This window comes from Apodemus sylvaticus, chromosome 2, assembly GCF_947179515.1.
Source record: "Apodemus sylvaticus chromosome 2, mApoSyl1.1, whole genome shotgun sequence".
Lineage (NCBI taxonomy): Eukaryota > Metazoa > Chordata > Mammalia > Rodentia > Muridae > Apodemus > Apodemus sylvaticus.
The window spans coordinates 39038625-39056107 of NC_067473.1; the positions used below are offsets into that span (position 1 = coordinate 39038625).

The 17483-nt window shown below is 36.9% G+C and overlaps 1 protein-coding gene across 1 annotated transcript in view; it reads left to right on the forward strand.

Annotated features, from left to right (window-relative positions):
• Window positions 1-17483, forward strand: part of Foxp2 (forkhead box P2) — a 253317-nt gene that overhangs the window by 187388 nt on the left and 48446 nt on the right. The window contains exons 2-5 of the mRNA XM_052172433.1: window positions 5622-5759; window positions 6869-6945; window positions 7440-7443; window positions 8614-8776. Coding sequence (XP_052028393.1) covers window positions 5622-5759; window positions 6869-6945; window positions 7440-7443; window positions 8614-8776 — 382 coding nt within the window. The remainder of the gene's footprint in view (window positions 1-5621; window positions 5760-6868; window positions 6946-7439; window positions 7444-8613; window positions 8777-17483) is intronic.

Genomic DNA, 17483 nt, shown 5'->3' on the forward strand with positions numbered 1-17483 from the left:
GATGCGAGGGGCTCTAATGAACAATGCCGCAGATTTGTTTGAATATGAATGTGCAGTAGGATGGAGTTTGACCTTCAGCTGTGATTTCAGTTCGTCAGGATTAGTCAAGCTAGGCGATCAAGACTGCTAATGCATAATGATTTATAAAATGAAAAATGTGTAGTGACCATGCAAATGTTTCAGCTAATCAAAGAGAGGAACTTTAGCTTTGAGAAGAAAGGAAAACAAGGGCATGTCAAGGCCTAAACCAAAGAAGTATGTAAAATAATCTGAGCAGCTTGATTAGCCAGAGTGAGATTAGAAGTTGCTTTTTCTGGCCTTTTAACATGTGCTATAGCATATTATATATCAGCTGTCTGTGGTCTCTGTGATGGGCCTGTCTGAGCAACCTGCTCATACAGTGCTAAAGAAAAAGCTAAAAGCTCAGCGGGATGTTTGCTTAAAACTATGAGAAGGGTAAAAAGTTGGGTGAACTTTGCCTCCTGAAGCTACATGACTAAATATTAAAATTAGCATCTTAAGAATAGTAGTTGAACATAAGCAGTGGTGGGTTGGGACACACAGGATGCTCACAGCTGTCCCTGCACTCTGCTGCTCTTTCTGCTGGCCCTGTCACACTTTCCCTGTGCTAAGAGGCTGTATTGAAGAGCAGTGTGCACTGTCCACCCCAGGTCTCTCTAAATACTCTGCTGGGCACTTAATAAAAGCCTGCAAACGCCACTCAGTTCATTGTCAGTTCCTTTGAATGCGACAAAACCAGGAAGCTTTTGGAAAGCTATGATTATGATAGACATACCTGCAACCAAGCCTAGAATTTGGACCAAACCTGTCAATTCAGTGCTAGCCTTTCCTACGTGACAGTAAACTGCAGGTGTAAAGCTGGAGAGGGCACAAAGCATTGATCAAGAAGGAGAATCAGAAGTTTCCTACCCTGTGTGTCATGATGGGAACAGAACTGTAATATGAACTTGCATGGATTACACAAGGAGTCCCCCCCCCCTTTTTTTTTAAAGTGTCGAGGTCAGGACTGTCTTTGTCTGAACCTCTGAAGCAAACAATAAAGGAGTCTGTGATGGACACCGTAACCTAGAAATGATGATTTCCACCGTAAAGCTCATCTACAGGTTGGGACTTCATTTTCCATCTCAGACTTATTAGAAGACTGGACTGACATCATGCTGAAGACCTTTCCAATCACCTACACATAGTAGGGATGTTTAATGACACATAGTAGTGATGTTTAATTAAGTGATGCACTTAATATGGAAACCCAACACTTCCAGAAAGGTTGCCATGATGCTCACCTGCAACAAAGCACCATGGTTTTTTTAAAAAAAAATTTTTAAAAAAACACATTTTTTGTTCCTTTTTATGATTCCAACATTCACGTTTTAGAGCGACTTGAGAGACATGGTCTTGGCAGTGTGTCTGTCCTAGCAACTTTCTGACCCCTAAATGAGGACCTGGAAGAATTTACAAAGACCTTTATTATATATGTACTTTAAAATAACCTAAAGTTATCACTTACCCCTGGGAGAATAATGGCCGTATTTTTCCTTTAACCCTCTGACTCATCACAAGACAATCTCAGACTTTTCCTACTCTCCTTTTAGACTACGTAACTATATCTTTGTTTTCCATTATCTAGTACTTGTTCCTAGACCAAAGTTCTAAGATCTTGCATAATTTATCTGGTGATAAAATAAAGACTAATGAGGTTCTGAGTTTGGCAGGATCATTATAGGGTTGAGATCTGCCAATATAGCAACTACGAGTTGAGAGGAAAGAATAAATCTCCCCAGAAATGTAGGATGTTTCCTTCAGTTATTCATTTTAATATTTATTTATTATTATGCATAAGTACACTGTTGCTGTCTTCAGGTGCACCCAAAGAGGACCCCAGATCACATTACAGGTGGTTGTGAGCCACCAGGTGGTTGCTGGGATTTGAACTCAGGACTTTTGGAAGAGCAGTCAGTGCTCTTACCCTCTGAGCCATCTCACCAGCCCTGTTTCCTTTAGTCTTAAGGAGATTGACTAGTATCATTATCGCCTGGTATTTACTAGAATACTCACTAAGGTAAGCCCATCAGATTTTCCCCAGCCTCCCTGACAGAAAGTGTCACCGGTCTTTCTCCCTTACTTCTGCCACACATTTAGTGAATTAGATGTCATTGAATGAACTAGACAGCCATTGGAATGTTTGCCTGCATCAAATTTTATAGCTAGTAGTAAGTATGTTGGCCAGTTAACACTAAGCTTAAAAATCAGTGTGAATTCCTCTAGAGAAAACCATAACGATGTGAATCCCAAAATTTTTAAGTCTGATTTTTCTCTGAATATTGGTAAATAGTATAGTACCAAGATTTTTACACACTCTCTTCTTTTTGATTGGTGGATTCCTATGTAGCTCCTGGGAGCAAAAGGCAAATAATTTTACAGTATTCTACATGTAAAAATGAAAATGTGCCAATTAAAATTAATTACAAAATGAGTATATTTTGAACTTTGAAAATTGTATATATTTTCACATAAGGCTACTGAGAAGTCTGAACACAAAATACAGTTTGGTCAGTTGGTTTTATTTAGTGTGTGTGTGTGTGTGTGTGTGTGCACGCGCACACGCGCGTATTCATGTACACACACATGCTCACATGCATACATTTATATGTGTTTTTACATGATATTATTAGTTTTCATTAAGTGTTTGAAATCCTTCAGACATGCTTTCCTACCTCTTATATGAACTTTAAGTTCTATATTGGTACATATTTAGGAAAGTAGACAATGCAATTTGATGTGCATTATTTGGCTCATCTTTTAGATGGCAGCTTTTCAGAGGCTAGAATCTAATTAAAACGTGAGTGCATCCCATATATCCAAGCTATGCATATATAACTTCTGCATGGCCTGATGTGGGAATGTGCATTTATGCCATGGCAGTCTGTAAGAAACTCACAGGGCATGAGAAGCTTAAAAATTAAATCATTGTGCACAGTGAGAGAATGGGCTACTAATCTTTGAAGTTTTAAAGACAGCAGACAGTTTACTTTGGCCAAATACCAATCCACTTACAGTAGCATAGAGGGAATTACAAAGTCCCGTCCTGTAGATCAGCAAGAGACTGGCTGTGAACCTGGGAGCATTATGGCAGGCCTGCATTCGTAGAATGGCCCTAGTACGTTCACTCACATGCATTACACACAGAGCACTTTTACTTGGAGAAATGGAGAGATTTAAGTGACTACAGAACAAGCAACGAGGGGCTGTTGGGCAAGAAAGACAGTAAGATTCTCAAGAGATGTTCACCTTCACAGAAGGTGCATATTTATAGCTATGTGTAGACATGCGTGTTCCATACCAGTCTGCCCCCATGTCTTTCCCTCCATCCATCTCTCCTTCTTCCATCCATCTCTCCTCTCCATCCATCTCCCCTTCCTTCCCACTCTCCATTCCTTCCCCCATCCATCTCTCCTTCCCTCCATCCACCTCTCTGCTCCATCCATCTCTCCTTCCCTCCATCCATCTCTCCTCTCCATCCATCTCTCCTTCCTTCCCATTCTCCATGCCTTCCCTCCATCCATCTCTCCTTTCCTCCATCCATCTCTCCTTCCTTCCCATTCTCCATGCCTTCCCTCCATCCATCTCTCCTTCCCTCCATCCATCTCTCCTTCCTTCCCACTTTCCATGCCTTCCCTCCATCCATCTCTCCTTCCTTCCCACTCTTTTTATGTCCCTGAGTTGCTATCTGATTCCCAGATCCTTGATGAGGCTATAATGTCAATGATTATTAGAAAATAACATATTTTTGTAACTTGAACTCCACCCCCCAACAATTTATTTTAATCAATCAATTTATTTATTAAAGAACAAGTGATTAAAATGACAACTTTTTAACATTTTAAATGACAAGGCACCCAGAAAAGCATCATGGCAACTCTTTACTCTTATTTAAAAAGGAAGGTCTAAGGCCTTTGGTTCCCCATCTTACTTTCTCAGTCTCCAACTGACTGACTTTAGATCACTTATTCAGGATGCTACACACTATGCTAAAATGAAACATAAAAATCTATATTCATTAATTCAGAAGTTATTTTTAAAATTACTGAACTATTTTTGGCACACTGTTTCTGTCCCATGATATAAAATGAGTCAAATTAGTCTATATTTTAACATACCAAAATGGAAAATACAGAAAATACAGTGTTAAAAATAAAAGTATTTCTTATTTTCAATCATTTGAAGTAAAGAAATTCACCCTGGACTTCTTTCTTTTTCATTATTTCCACTTATGACCACTTTTTCATTAATAATTTCTCATTTTTTTATTGTCAAGTGTCAGAGTAGAAAAGTCTGAACCACATTCAAAATTACTATTAAATTGTGAATTTTACCAATTAATCATTTTCTGTTTTCAAAGAAATATTGTCCTGTAAATATGTTCTAAAATTACCTATAAAAATATTAGCTTTTATTTATAATAAAACTAATTGTCTTCCCAGGAGACAAAGTGAATACTTTCCTCTAAGGATGCCGTTTGGCCGTCTGACACACGTTTGACTGTGTGCTGGCCTTAGCAGAGCAGCCCGCACTGCTCTGAGCATGCGCCTCTGAAGCCCAAGGCTGTGCCAGGACTTTCTGCTCTCCTGCTCCTGTTTCTTTGTATCTTGTCTTTCTCTAATATGTTCTCCCTGGTGCTTTTTCTTATCAACTATTTTCTTCTCTTTCTTCTTTTTCCTTTGTATTTTTCTCTATCCCATATTCCCCTTTCCTTTTTTAATTAGAAACTTTTAACAAAATAGAAGAAGAAAGTTTAGAAAAAATGTTTTGATTGTTGTTATTGTTATAAGTCTAATGGAAAATCTTTGAGTAATCTTCAGATTTCTGGACTTTTTAGTATAACTTTGGCTGTGGTATAAAGACATATCTTTAAAAACTATATTGCTTATTACACATGATTATTTATTTATATTTATTACTGTGTGCAATTTTTCTCTTTTTAGTTTACATTTTCCTAGTGCGTGTGTGTGTGTGTGTGTGTGTTTGTGTGTGTTTGATAGGTTCCTGAGATTTCACTATGATTGATTGTCAGGTGTAGACTTTTAATCCTGGCATTCCAGAGGCAGGGGCAATTGGACCTCTGAGAGTTTAAGCCAGCCTGGTCTGCAAGTGCTTGTTCCAGGACAGCATTATATTACATATATGCTTTGCATAACTATAAATTTCAGTTTTCATAAGCATATTGTAGTTGTTTAACATTTTATTTTGATGATACATTTTGAACATTTCAAAAGACTTTTAGTTACCACAGTGAGGCATTGAAAAGATGCTTAATGATAGCTTCTGGAATTATTGCCATGAGATTATTTATTTCCATCTATATTATCCAAAGTCCTAACACCTTTGTGCAAGTTCACGTGAAACATGAACTTGAAGTAGGAGCCTGGTGAGCTCTGACTCATCTGGAAAACTATTGTCAGAGTAATAGGAAGTTACGCAACAGAACATATATACCACGTGGGGCCATTGTTGGTGAATAACTTGAGAACGATGTCATATGGTTGTGGGAAGATCAGAAGACCCTGAGCTATGACAGTCCTTTCCCTCTCTCTCCATGCAAGGTGCCCGTGTCGGTGGCCATGATGACCCCCCAAGTGATCACCCCTCAGCAGATGCAGCAGATTCTTCAGCAGCAGGTCCTGTCTCCTCAACAGCTCCAGGCCCTCCTTCAGCAACAGCAAGCTGTGATGCTGCAGCAGGTAATTTGGGTTACGTGCTTTGGTTCTCTGGTCCAGCTAAAGGGGTACACACTCTGCAGCAATGCAGTGGGCTGAGTGGTTTGTGTGGCTTCCACTTACAGAGGCAACCAATCAGCATGTTACAACAGAAGAGCCATGTTGCCTCGCAGAGGTACGCACGAGCACTTAAGTTACTTGTTCTCTTTGAATGTGCTCAAGTGCGGAAAAAGAGCAGAGACAGGTCAAAGTTGAAAGCAAGTGGAAGAATCAGTATTGCAATACTCAGAGTCTTAGGGACATTTACTTTTAGATTTGCCACAGGGTGTACCAAGATACCACATAATTGTTGTTTTTTAAATCCATAGCACTTCAGCAACCCCTTCAGTTCCAATAAGTAGGAAAAAGGCCACTTTGCAGATGGCACATGCCGAAAGCATCACACATACACACACATGCGCGCGCGCGTGCACACACACACACACACACACACACACACACACACACACACCCGAGGTATAGTCTTTATTTAAGAATGGAAGAATCTGCTATTAGAATAAAATCAAACAGATAAATAGCAAGCTCATAGTATTTTTGTGGCAATACATACAATGAGCCATTCTGCTTACTGAAGGCTTGAGTATCTATAAGTAGATCCCAAATGTGATACTTGCTTTTTATAATGAAAATAATGTGCTTCACTAGAAGTCTTAATGGCTTATTTCCTGTGGCCTCTACTTGTGCCTACAAGTTGCATAGATTTATATCATCCCTTATGCTAAAACACTGAGAGATAAAGCTATTTTCTGATAAGAATATAACATACCATTTTGGTGGAACCTAACCTTTGATCCTTCTAAGAGGTAGGCATAGGCTGGTCTTAGGTTGGGATAGGACTTCAGATGTAGTCATTCAGAGTGTTTAGATGGTTTGAATTCTGGATTGGAAATTTTCAGAGTTGCTTTGAATGAGGTCGTAGTATGTAGAGCGATCTATTTAAACCCAATGCATTTTTCCCCATGAGGTGAATCTTTAATGGCTACCCTACCATGTGTCAGTCTAGAAGAGTTTAGGACATTTATAATACATGAAACTTTTGCCTTTATTTATTAAAGTCAAAATGGTTTATTCAGCAACAACTACAAGAGTTTTACAAGAAACAGCAAGAGCAGTTACATCTTCAGCTTTTGCAACAGCAGCAACAGCAGCAGCAGCAACAGCAGCAGCAGCAACAGCAGCAGCAGCAGCAACAGCAGCAGCAGCAACAGCAGCAGCAGCAGCAGCAGCAACAGCAGCAGCAACAGCAGCAGCATCCTGGAAAGCAAGCGAAAGAGGTAGGATCTAGTTATTTCATTGATGTATAATAGCATGGGCTTGTGAAGGTGCTTTGAGCAGCAAGGACAGCCTCAGATCTTCCTATAACAAGATTCTTGCTGTCAAAGATGCAGTGTTCTATATTTTCACTGGGCTTAATAACAGCGACAGTGAGACGCTCATGCACTCCCTGTTTTGTAGCATGGGACTTGAGAGTCACAATCCATTGCTGGCTGTCATCTAATGTTCACTAATGAATCACATTGTACAAAGAGCAAGCTGTGTGCTGGACAAAGTACTGATTATCCTGTATTCACTGAGAATCCAAGTTGGTGAGGAAACCTTATTTTTCTCAGTTGTACAGCTCAGAGAACACACATGCAAATTTAGCCCAGTGTTGGGGGGCAGGGAGACTAAGAAGAAAAACCGGTTGAGCACAGATTTCAAAGTCACAGGCCCCTGATTAATGAACTGCTAGGGTAGGTTTGGAGTGGCGAGTAGAAAGTTACCGGTTGATATGCTCATAAATCAAACTGACAAGCTGGCTTCTTGGGCCTAGCTCGCGCTTGTCAGCAAACTGCATCACATATAAACATAATACAAACAAAACATGTTGAAGTAGTTAAATTGATCAGCAGGTATCAGGGTTGCTGTCTTCAAGCTGCCCATTATGCAAACGTACAGGAAACAGTTTTGACCTCCTGAGGTTTTGTTTCTGTTTGGATTTGTGAATAGAATTTCAGACAGCCATCAACTACAGAATAGAAATTGCTCCCTTATTTCTCAGAGGCTTTGGGCAGTCCACATGACTTGCTCCATTATGCAGTCTGTTTTCCAGTGAGCGCATCAGAAGTTTCTCTTTTCCCCAAACTAAAAAGAAAAGGTCTTCCACACAGCTTGTCTTCCTCTGAAGTGTGCCTGCCATCTTCTACCCTCCCGAGTCCAAAGAACTCTGGTTTGTCTTATAATGCCTCACAAGACTGGAAGTTAGACTTTTCTTTATAATAAGAGCACTTTTTTTTGGACTTGCATATAATTCTTCCTTTAGTGCATTCAAAAAAGGAAACAAAGGAAGAGGGTGAGAGAGTTAATGTGCCTGTCCTGGGAGCTTCAAGTTTACTTACTGCTAGATCACTAGTGATCATATTCATGGACCTCCATTCCTCAAAATTACCTAGTTGGAAAAAAAAGTGAGCGTATTGTGGAAGTTCTGTCATTTCTATGACATTTTAATCCTTTTGTCTAAATAAACTTACAGTCATTGGCGATGATGTAGTTTTGAGATAGCTGAACTTTTGCTAGATTCTGTCTTTAAACCTCACTCACTACCCTTAGTGAGAGAGAGTTCCTGGTTCTCTGATGCTGTTTACCTCCCAAAGGCAGGCAGCTGAATTCGCCCCTAGAGGCTGTTCATGTGCTGCTTCTGGACCATGTAATGGCCAAGAACACTTGCGGGCAGGGAACGGAGTTTGTCTTACTGTGTGTGTGAGAGAAGTCTATGCTTGTTCTCTGCTGTTGACTGGGTCGGGTTTTCTGACGCCCACAGCAGCAGCAGCAGCAGCAGCAGCAGCAGCAGCAGCTGGCCGCCCAGCAGCTGGTCTTCCAGCAGCAGCTCCTCCAAATGCAGCAGCTACAGCAGCAACAACATCTGCTCAGCCTTCAGCGCCAGGGCCTCATCTCCATCCCACCCGGCCAAGCAGCCCTTCCTGTCCAGTCGCTGCCTCAAGGTACAGAGGACATGCTACAAATACGTCATTTCTGCTCTTGCTCTTTCTACCATCTCATGCGCTTGTGAATACATCTTATACCTTGAGGTACTCTCCTTCAAGGAGGATAATTACCTTGAGATAATATGTCCTTCAAGTTGATAGGAAAGCATTAGGGCTACCATGGGCGCCTGACCCATTTCCTATCGTTTCAGAAGCTCTACCACACATTACCTTCAAAGGTATAGTAAAACTGTCTTAAGTACTTTGATAAATATTAAATGTATGTCAGTTAGTCTTAGTGGCACAAATAATATATAAAGCAATATAATTCAAGCACCATTGAATATACAGGAGAATAGCTTAGCAAGAGCAGCAGTACTCCATACACCATGAGTTGACAATGAGTTTTAGAGGACAACTGATGAAAACACAGATTTCTAATCTACGAACTAAAAGTCACAAATAATAGTCAAGCTTTGTGCATCTGTAGAACAACTGTAAGCTCTGTTGTTAGGAAGCCTAACCACCTAATGTCTTAGAGTTACAGTACTAACCTTTCCCCAAAGGAAACATTATACATTATAACTTATACCATTTATACAATATAATTTACATTGTATTCCCTATACATACAATGTACATTATAGTTTTAAATATTGTTGATCCTATTCATATGTGTGTATACATATATATACATATATGTATATGCATAAATATGTCAGAGTATATGTGTGTGTATATATATATGCATATATGAAATATCTTAGTGTGCTCTAAAGTAGTTACATGTATGCATTATTATCAACTGTGGGGAAAAAGTTTAAGGAAGATATAAAAATGATGGCTCAATCTCAATTAAGGTGAAAGTCAAATATTGCAAATCTTTATGAATAGATGTTCTAATTTGCATTTGGATTTTGAGGTGACAAAGTTCATTTATACAAGTGGACTTCAACTCAAGTTCATTGTTCCTGCCACAGAGGAGTGTATCTCACATGAGTGTCTGCCACACATTTTACTGACTCTGTAAGACACACTCATGAAAAGAGAGAACAATTTCACATAAAATGTGAAGTCAGAGAAACAATAGCCAATATTTACATTGCACATGACCATTGTTCGATGGTCAGTAAAATTAATGGTATTAGAGTGCACATTTTTTCATTTAAGAAGTTGCTTTCCCTTTGTCATAGCCTCTCCCAGGTTTTCCTTTTTCATTTAACTCAGGTCTTCTACTTCACTTATCTGGAGCATTCCTCAGAAATCCAGAAAAGCAAAGTTTACTTACTGAAAGAAAGCCTGGACATAGAGCCACTTTTCATATTTATTTTTAGAAAGAAATGGAATGATCTTCAGTATCATCTTAGAAACAAACTATCCATTCATGAATTATGGTTCTTTAGAAAAGTAAGTATAAGAAAAGTGAAGAAGTAAGATTTACAAAGGACATTTGTAAATTAATTCAAAGCAAGTGTGGCTATTCCTGATTTAAAATTAAGATGACTGTTGCTAAAAGCAGAAAGAGAAAAAAATAAGTTTATCTGATTGGTATTTTTACTACAAGTTAAACCAATCTCCATTCCATTTAGAATCTTCTCAAAGTAATTCATAATTTAGCACGATTTTATTGTAATAATGTCTTTTTCATTGTTTTAGAAATCTTCAATCTCTTATTTAAAATAATTTTCAAATGCATTCTTGCAAGTCAAGCAAAATTCTCAGCAAATAACGTACTTTATTATTGTATAAACCATTTCAGTCATTTTCAAGTGAAAAATTCTTTTATTTCTGAACTAGTTTTGGATAGAATTATGTTTCAATATTTTTCCTACTTTAATTGACACAGGACATATAAAAACTAAAATGCTCACAATGGAGAAATTTTGGAAAATAAAGACTCTAAAAATGAAGCAGATTAGTTTTTGGAGATTTACTTATAAACTTTTTTTTTTGAGACAGGGTCTCACTCTGTAGCACATGGTGGCCTGAAATTCTCTGTGTAGCACTGATCTGGCCTTGAACTTATGAGCAATTCTTCAGGCTCAGTCCTGCAAATACTGGAGTTACAAGCCTACACAACAACTTTCACCTAGAAAATTTATACTTAAGAAAAAATCATGATGTCACAAAAGTATGTTTTCATTAATAAAGAAGAAATAAAGAAATTGAAGAATAGTAGCCTCTCACCTTAATGGGCGCCGTGGCCACTGCTCTTGATGCCACCATATCATGAACAGAAAGTGCGATCCTCATCTAACATTTCTTAATTATTAAGTGTGCAGTATTTCATTTCTGGGAACCATAATTCAAATACAGGCTGAGTATGTTTAATAGCAACTAGCCATGGATGTGAATGCTCCACTTTCTCAAACTCTAGGACCCATGATTTGGGATTCTATATCCATGGATTCAACCAACTATGAATCAAATATATTGGGATAAAAATGGTTTGTGATGAGAATGTATAGACTTCTTTCTCACCGGTTGCCCCTGGAAATATACTCCAACAACTATTTGTATAGCATTAACATGACATCAATTATTACACTCAAGGATGATGTATTAGTAAATGTTCTATCTATATCATATATATAGTGATACTTACAGATCTATATATCACTTATAGACATATCTCTATATAGCTACATAGATATAGGTACATATCAAAATCTGTCATGTTGGAGTTATATAGTTCTAGAGATAGAGATAAAAAGATACAGACATAGATAGAAAGATGGAGGTAGAGAGAGACAGACAGGCAGAAAGATAGACAGACAGACAGAAAGACAGGCAGACAGTGATGTATAGAGAAAACTTTAACTCCATCATGTCAGATTTTGGTGGTTTCAGGGGATATATTCTAAAGGACAACTATAATATCATATTGTTATGATAAAAATGTAAAATCAGAGTGAGAAACAGTAAAGATGTAATTATTGAATAATACATGCCCCAAGCCTTTTTACTTCAGGTAAAATAATTTTGAATTCTTTCATTATCAGTTTTTCAGTTCACCTTGCACTGAGCTTTTGATTTATTGATTGATTGGGCATGAATAATAATCACATAAAATCCAAATGAGATTACGATACATTGATGGATGATGTTCTCATTGTATCTTCAAAAATATGACATAATTTATTTATCTCCATGATTTAACACAGCTTCTTCTGGCCACTTTAAATTATAATTTCTGAAATTATTTAAATGTGTATAAATATCAGAAATAACACTTTATAATTTTGACAGAATAGATTTGTAGAACTTTTTCTCTAAAGTTGCACAATATATTTCATCACTTTAACTTGAACTCTTTTAAATTTTAATTAATCATTTAAGTCATAAATACTATCATGCTCCTGGATTTATAAAATAGGTACTAAATTAATGTCTCTAAACATATACATAGTTTTTATTAAAAGGGAGTGACAGCAGATTACAAAAATCAAATAAAAATAATGAACTTGTTAGTCTCAAGTACACTAATTATAAAGATGTTTAATATATAAATAGTATGCATCTATATAAATAATTTTATTTAGTGGTGTTATATAATTAATATATTCACTATATAATATATTTAATAATTGCTATTATGCAATATATTTAATTATTAAATATTAATATATTTTATCTATATAATATATAATGATTCCATGGCCTACCCATTACCAAGATAAAATTATTCATTGTGACGTTACTATTTTGTTGTTGTTATTATTCCTATTGCTGCTTTTTGAGCCAGGGTTTCTCTGTCTAAGAGCCCTGGCTATCCTGGAACTCACTTTGATAACCAGGCTGGCCTCAAACTCAGAGATCTGCCTACCTCTGCCTCTTGTGTGCTGGGATTAAGATGTGTACCACCAGTACCTGGATTACTTTATATTTTTGTAAGTTTTTTTAACTATCAAATAAATTTTACCTTCACAAAATAATCAGAGGTTGATCGTGATTTTATTGAAAATTTAGTTTTCCTTTTAGTTAAAGTTAACTGTCTCCCTTCCCCCTTCCAATATACTAAAGAACTCCAGAAAGAATGAATGGATTTTAAAGTGTTTGACATCTGAAGCAGTACGATGGAGTTTCACAGCATCAATTTTCAACTTCCTGAGATGTGAGCCACATCTCTGTCACACAGACCTCCATAGTGTCCATCCTGCCTACACTCTCTATTCCCCGCTCACTTAGGTCTCTTCAGTATTAGATCTGTTACTGTGGAGTCCTAGAACTTGTGTTTCCTATACCCCTATTTTAATTATCAATAACCTTAGAACAGAGGAGATATGATACTAGTGATTTAGATCTGGCCAGGGGAAGTTGCAAATTGCTCCTATAAGTAAAAGAGCTGAAACTTAGCCTTGCATGGTCACACATGCCATTAATCCCAGCACTCAGGACGCAGCAGAGGTAGGCTGTCTCTGTGAATCAGAGACCAGCCTGGTCTAGAAGGGTGCCTAGACAGCCAGCCAGGGAGGTAACATAGAGAAAAAAATCTGTCTAAAAAACAAAACAAGACAAACAAACAAAAACAAAGCAGAAACTTGTCCTAATTAGTGGTTGAACCCATATTGTAAAGTTGCCAAGATTTATTGTGATAATGAATGTTCTATCTCTGAAACCCTGATAGGTAATTCTCCTATCACACCTCAGAGCAAACCTCACACAGTCATGAGTGATTAAGTGCACAGCTAAGGTGAGGAAAGCATCAGCTACAACTATAGGTTTTGTTACCATCCACAGCTTCAAGCATGCAGTGGTCTTGAAACATATTGCTGTTTATGGGCAGAAATGTGGGGTGAGAGCTTTATCTCACTCCATTTATTTATATTTATTTATATATTTTATAGATAGTTGAGTTATTTAAGATGTAAGATTTCAATTAACAATCAATAAATGCTGGGTTATTGATAGGACTGTTTTGATTTCATACCTGGTAGAACTAGGAGAGCTGGGCAGAAGCGAGCTGTCAGATAACAAAGAATATAAAATATTTTAATAATGACTTTGTGCTGAGTTAGGGATGTGCTGAAGATAGTACTTGGCTCAGTTGTTACCCAAAGTCAGAGATTTGACCTCACCTCTCTTCTTCTTCTGGATCTTTTGCTTAGTCAGTGTTTATATATTTTTCAGGTCATGATCAGATAAAACCAAGGTTTAAAAATAACAGCAGTAGAAAAATATATAAGCAATGCACACCATGCAGAATTATGATTTCAATACCAGGGTGTTCTTTATTTGTAGCTTCATATGCAGATATTCTTTCAATTAATTGAAATTTAAATATTCTCATATTGCTTCAAGAATAAATTTTGTCATGCTTACCTTAATTCCAAGCACTCATGAAGAAGATAAAGGTGAATCATTATGAGTTCAAAGTCAACCTAGTACATAGTGGATTCTAAACCAGCACTATATAGTTAGAGCCTATCTTAAACAAACAAATAAAAAAGCAAAAAAGGAAGGAAGGAAGGAAGGAAGGAAGGAAGGAAGGAAGGAAGGAAGGAAGGATGGAAGAAAGGAAGGAAGAACAAGGAAGGAAGACAAAGAAAAAGAAATAAAAAAAGGGGTTGCTTGCAAATGTTATTTACTTTATTCATAGGAAATATCTTGTAAATTATTAAATGAATAGAGGATTACTGGGTATATTTAATTTTTACAATGTAAATAGAAAAGATTGAGATTGAATTATATAACATTTCAAATTGTTGTAGAATTGTTTAGGAAGCTAGCATGTACTACATTAAAATAGATTTATCTCTTTGGTTAGTAGGTTCTGTTGTTGAGATCCAATATAACACAAGTTTAACAAGATTAAGTAAAAACCCAACATGATATGAATTTTATTCTATTTAATTCATAAATCTTTTGAGAAATAATCTACTTAACAAATTTTGAATCTTGACTGAAATGTTTAAAGATAGTTTTAGACTTCAAAACAATATAGATTGTAATAGATAAGCAGGAAAATGATCTATTCTAACTTTATTTTACTCTCTTAACATAGAGGGAGATGCTTGTATCCTTTGGTAGAAATATATGTCTTTGGGTCTTAATCTTAAGTAAATATCTGTATTTTAGTTTGTGTAGTTTGGCATTTAGACAATGTGGATAATTGATGGGTCCCTGATCACACATATATGAAAGATGAGTATTATATTAGCTGGTGGTTTTAATAAATGTAACAATATATTTTGTTTTGCTGAATTTGAGCAAACACATAGATAGTTGAAAGATGCTCCAGACATTTGATCTATTTTCTAGGAGAGAGGACTGCTAGAGAATTGATTCTTTAAAATTAATTCTTCTCTGCAACACAGTTACTGTGGCCATATGTGTAGGACACTTTTTAAAAAAATATTAATAATATTAAAATTAAAATGTGGAAAGTGCAACTGGATATGGTGGCACACAACTTTATCCCAGCACTAGGGATGCAGAGGCAGGTGGATCTCTGAGTCTGCAGCAGGCCTGATCTACAGAGCAAGTTCCAGGACAGGACAGACAGACCGACATAGAAAAAAAAGTCTTTAAAAAGAAAAGTGGGCAGAACATAGAAATATCTGAATTCAAAAGGCTGATGTCAACTTGTTGGGTTTTTGTTTTTGTTTGTTTTGTTGGATGGTTGGTTGGTTTTGGTTATTTGAGATAAAATTTCTCTATATAGTCCTGTAACCCTCTCTGTAGACCAGGCCGGCCTTGAATCAACAGATCTGCCTGCCTCTGTCTCCTGTGTGCTAGGATTAAAGGTGTCCACCACCACTACCCAGTGTTGACCTGTCTTAATACATTATGCGTGATACAATTATCTCTACTAAACTTTGCTTTAATGCTTTTATACAACCCTAGAAATTTGCAGAATACTATTAAATAACATCTCATTAATTAGATCTTCATAGTAGACTTATACTGTATCATAATATATACAAGTTATTTTTGTATGTATATACATAAGCATGATATATGATTTTGTATGTGAATGTGTGTGCAGGTGTGAATGCATATGTGTTTGTGCACATGTTTATACATACATATACATAAAGGTCAGATGGCTATTGTTAGTGTCTTTATTACTTTCTCTCTTCCTTGTTTAAGGCAGGGTAACTCAGTGAACACATTATTCACTGATTCTGCTAAGCTGACTGGCCAGTGAAGTTCTCTCTCTCACACCATCACGTGGGTAGGTGTAGGTATCCATGTGGATGTTTGCACCCATATGCACACTTGGAAACCAGAGTTGGATGTCTAGTACTGTGCACTATCAATGTCTATTCTCTATTCTCTTGAAACAGATCTTTTGCTGCACCAGATGCCATGCTAGTGACCAGGAACCTCTAGCCATTTCCGTTCCTAACTCCCTCATGGCTGGGCTTATAGACATGTGTAACCACACTGAGCTTTTGATGATGCTGCAGATTTGAAATTAGGTCCTTATACTGACACAGCAAGCACTCAGATGTTAGCCACTAAACCATCACCTTAGCCTACAACTTAGCTTTTTACATGGGAATTAGAAATCAAAACAAAAGTTCTCCTCTATATGTGACATGCCCTTTATCAATTGAGCCATCTCCTCATACTTTAAAAAATTAAGGTCAAAATTTTTTCTTAAAAATAAATTAGTTATTTTAATGTAAAAAGTATAAACATAACATTTAACTATAAGGACCAACCCTGAAAACTGTGTGTTTACTTCAAGGTTATAAAATATATGCATGGATAATGAGATCATAATTAAGTCCTAGCACAGTTTTTGGTGCCCTGTATTTACTTCATAAACTCAGAGTAAAGGATCAAAGGATCATGATTAAATTGTCTTTTCTGCCTCATGACCTGCTGCTCACTTAGTGATTTGTCTTTTATTGACTTGACTCTTGAGGAAACATTTCCCCAATATTTATTCCCAAGTATAGCAGTGAATAAGAACCAGGTTCAAGTCCTCATGTAAAAGGAAGGACACTGCCTAATGATCTGCTGCCATGGACATCTAAAGTCACATGCTTGGTAGAGGGTTTTAGAACTTATCTGTGTCTTTGACATAGGTTCAGAGAAATTGAATCATCTTTATTGAATATAAGAGTTGATTATTATTCTTTAATATTCTAACCTATTGGTTCCTAGACTATGTTTATCAGTACACTGATGTTCTAGCTAATTGAAAATCTCTTCTGAGTGAAGAGAAGAGACAATACAGTGGAGCCAGAGAACAGGGCCAGAGAAGAAGTGCTAAGAAGCACTCATGTAGGAAATGACCTAAGAATGAGACCCTCTTCCTGGTACCAGGTTTGAAGTCATTTAAGTAATCTATGCTATAGTGCTCAACCATGTCTACTGTGGGGCCCAGGACTTCACACCATCACTGCTATTTCTAGCCATTCTAAAATCTAGTAAAGATGGTTTGAGATACTGTGTATTAATTTCCTTCAGATGTTCTTAGACCAGTGAGTGCATAGAAGAGTGGGTGCTTGTGGTATCTGTTTTAGTGGATGGGGAATGCTGCAGGGGGCATGTTCTAGCAGAAGGCAATTATACAACAGGAAGCTGGGTTTAGAGCATGCAAGATCTGAAAGACCTGGCAGGCTCACGTGGTAATATCAAATTAAAACCAAACAAAATAAGACAAAACAACAACAAAAAAAAAAAAACAAAGAATTGTGTTTGGCAACATAGGGTACAGATTAATTATAGCTCTAAAGTTTTTACCTAATATTAAATGCTAATATAAATT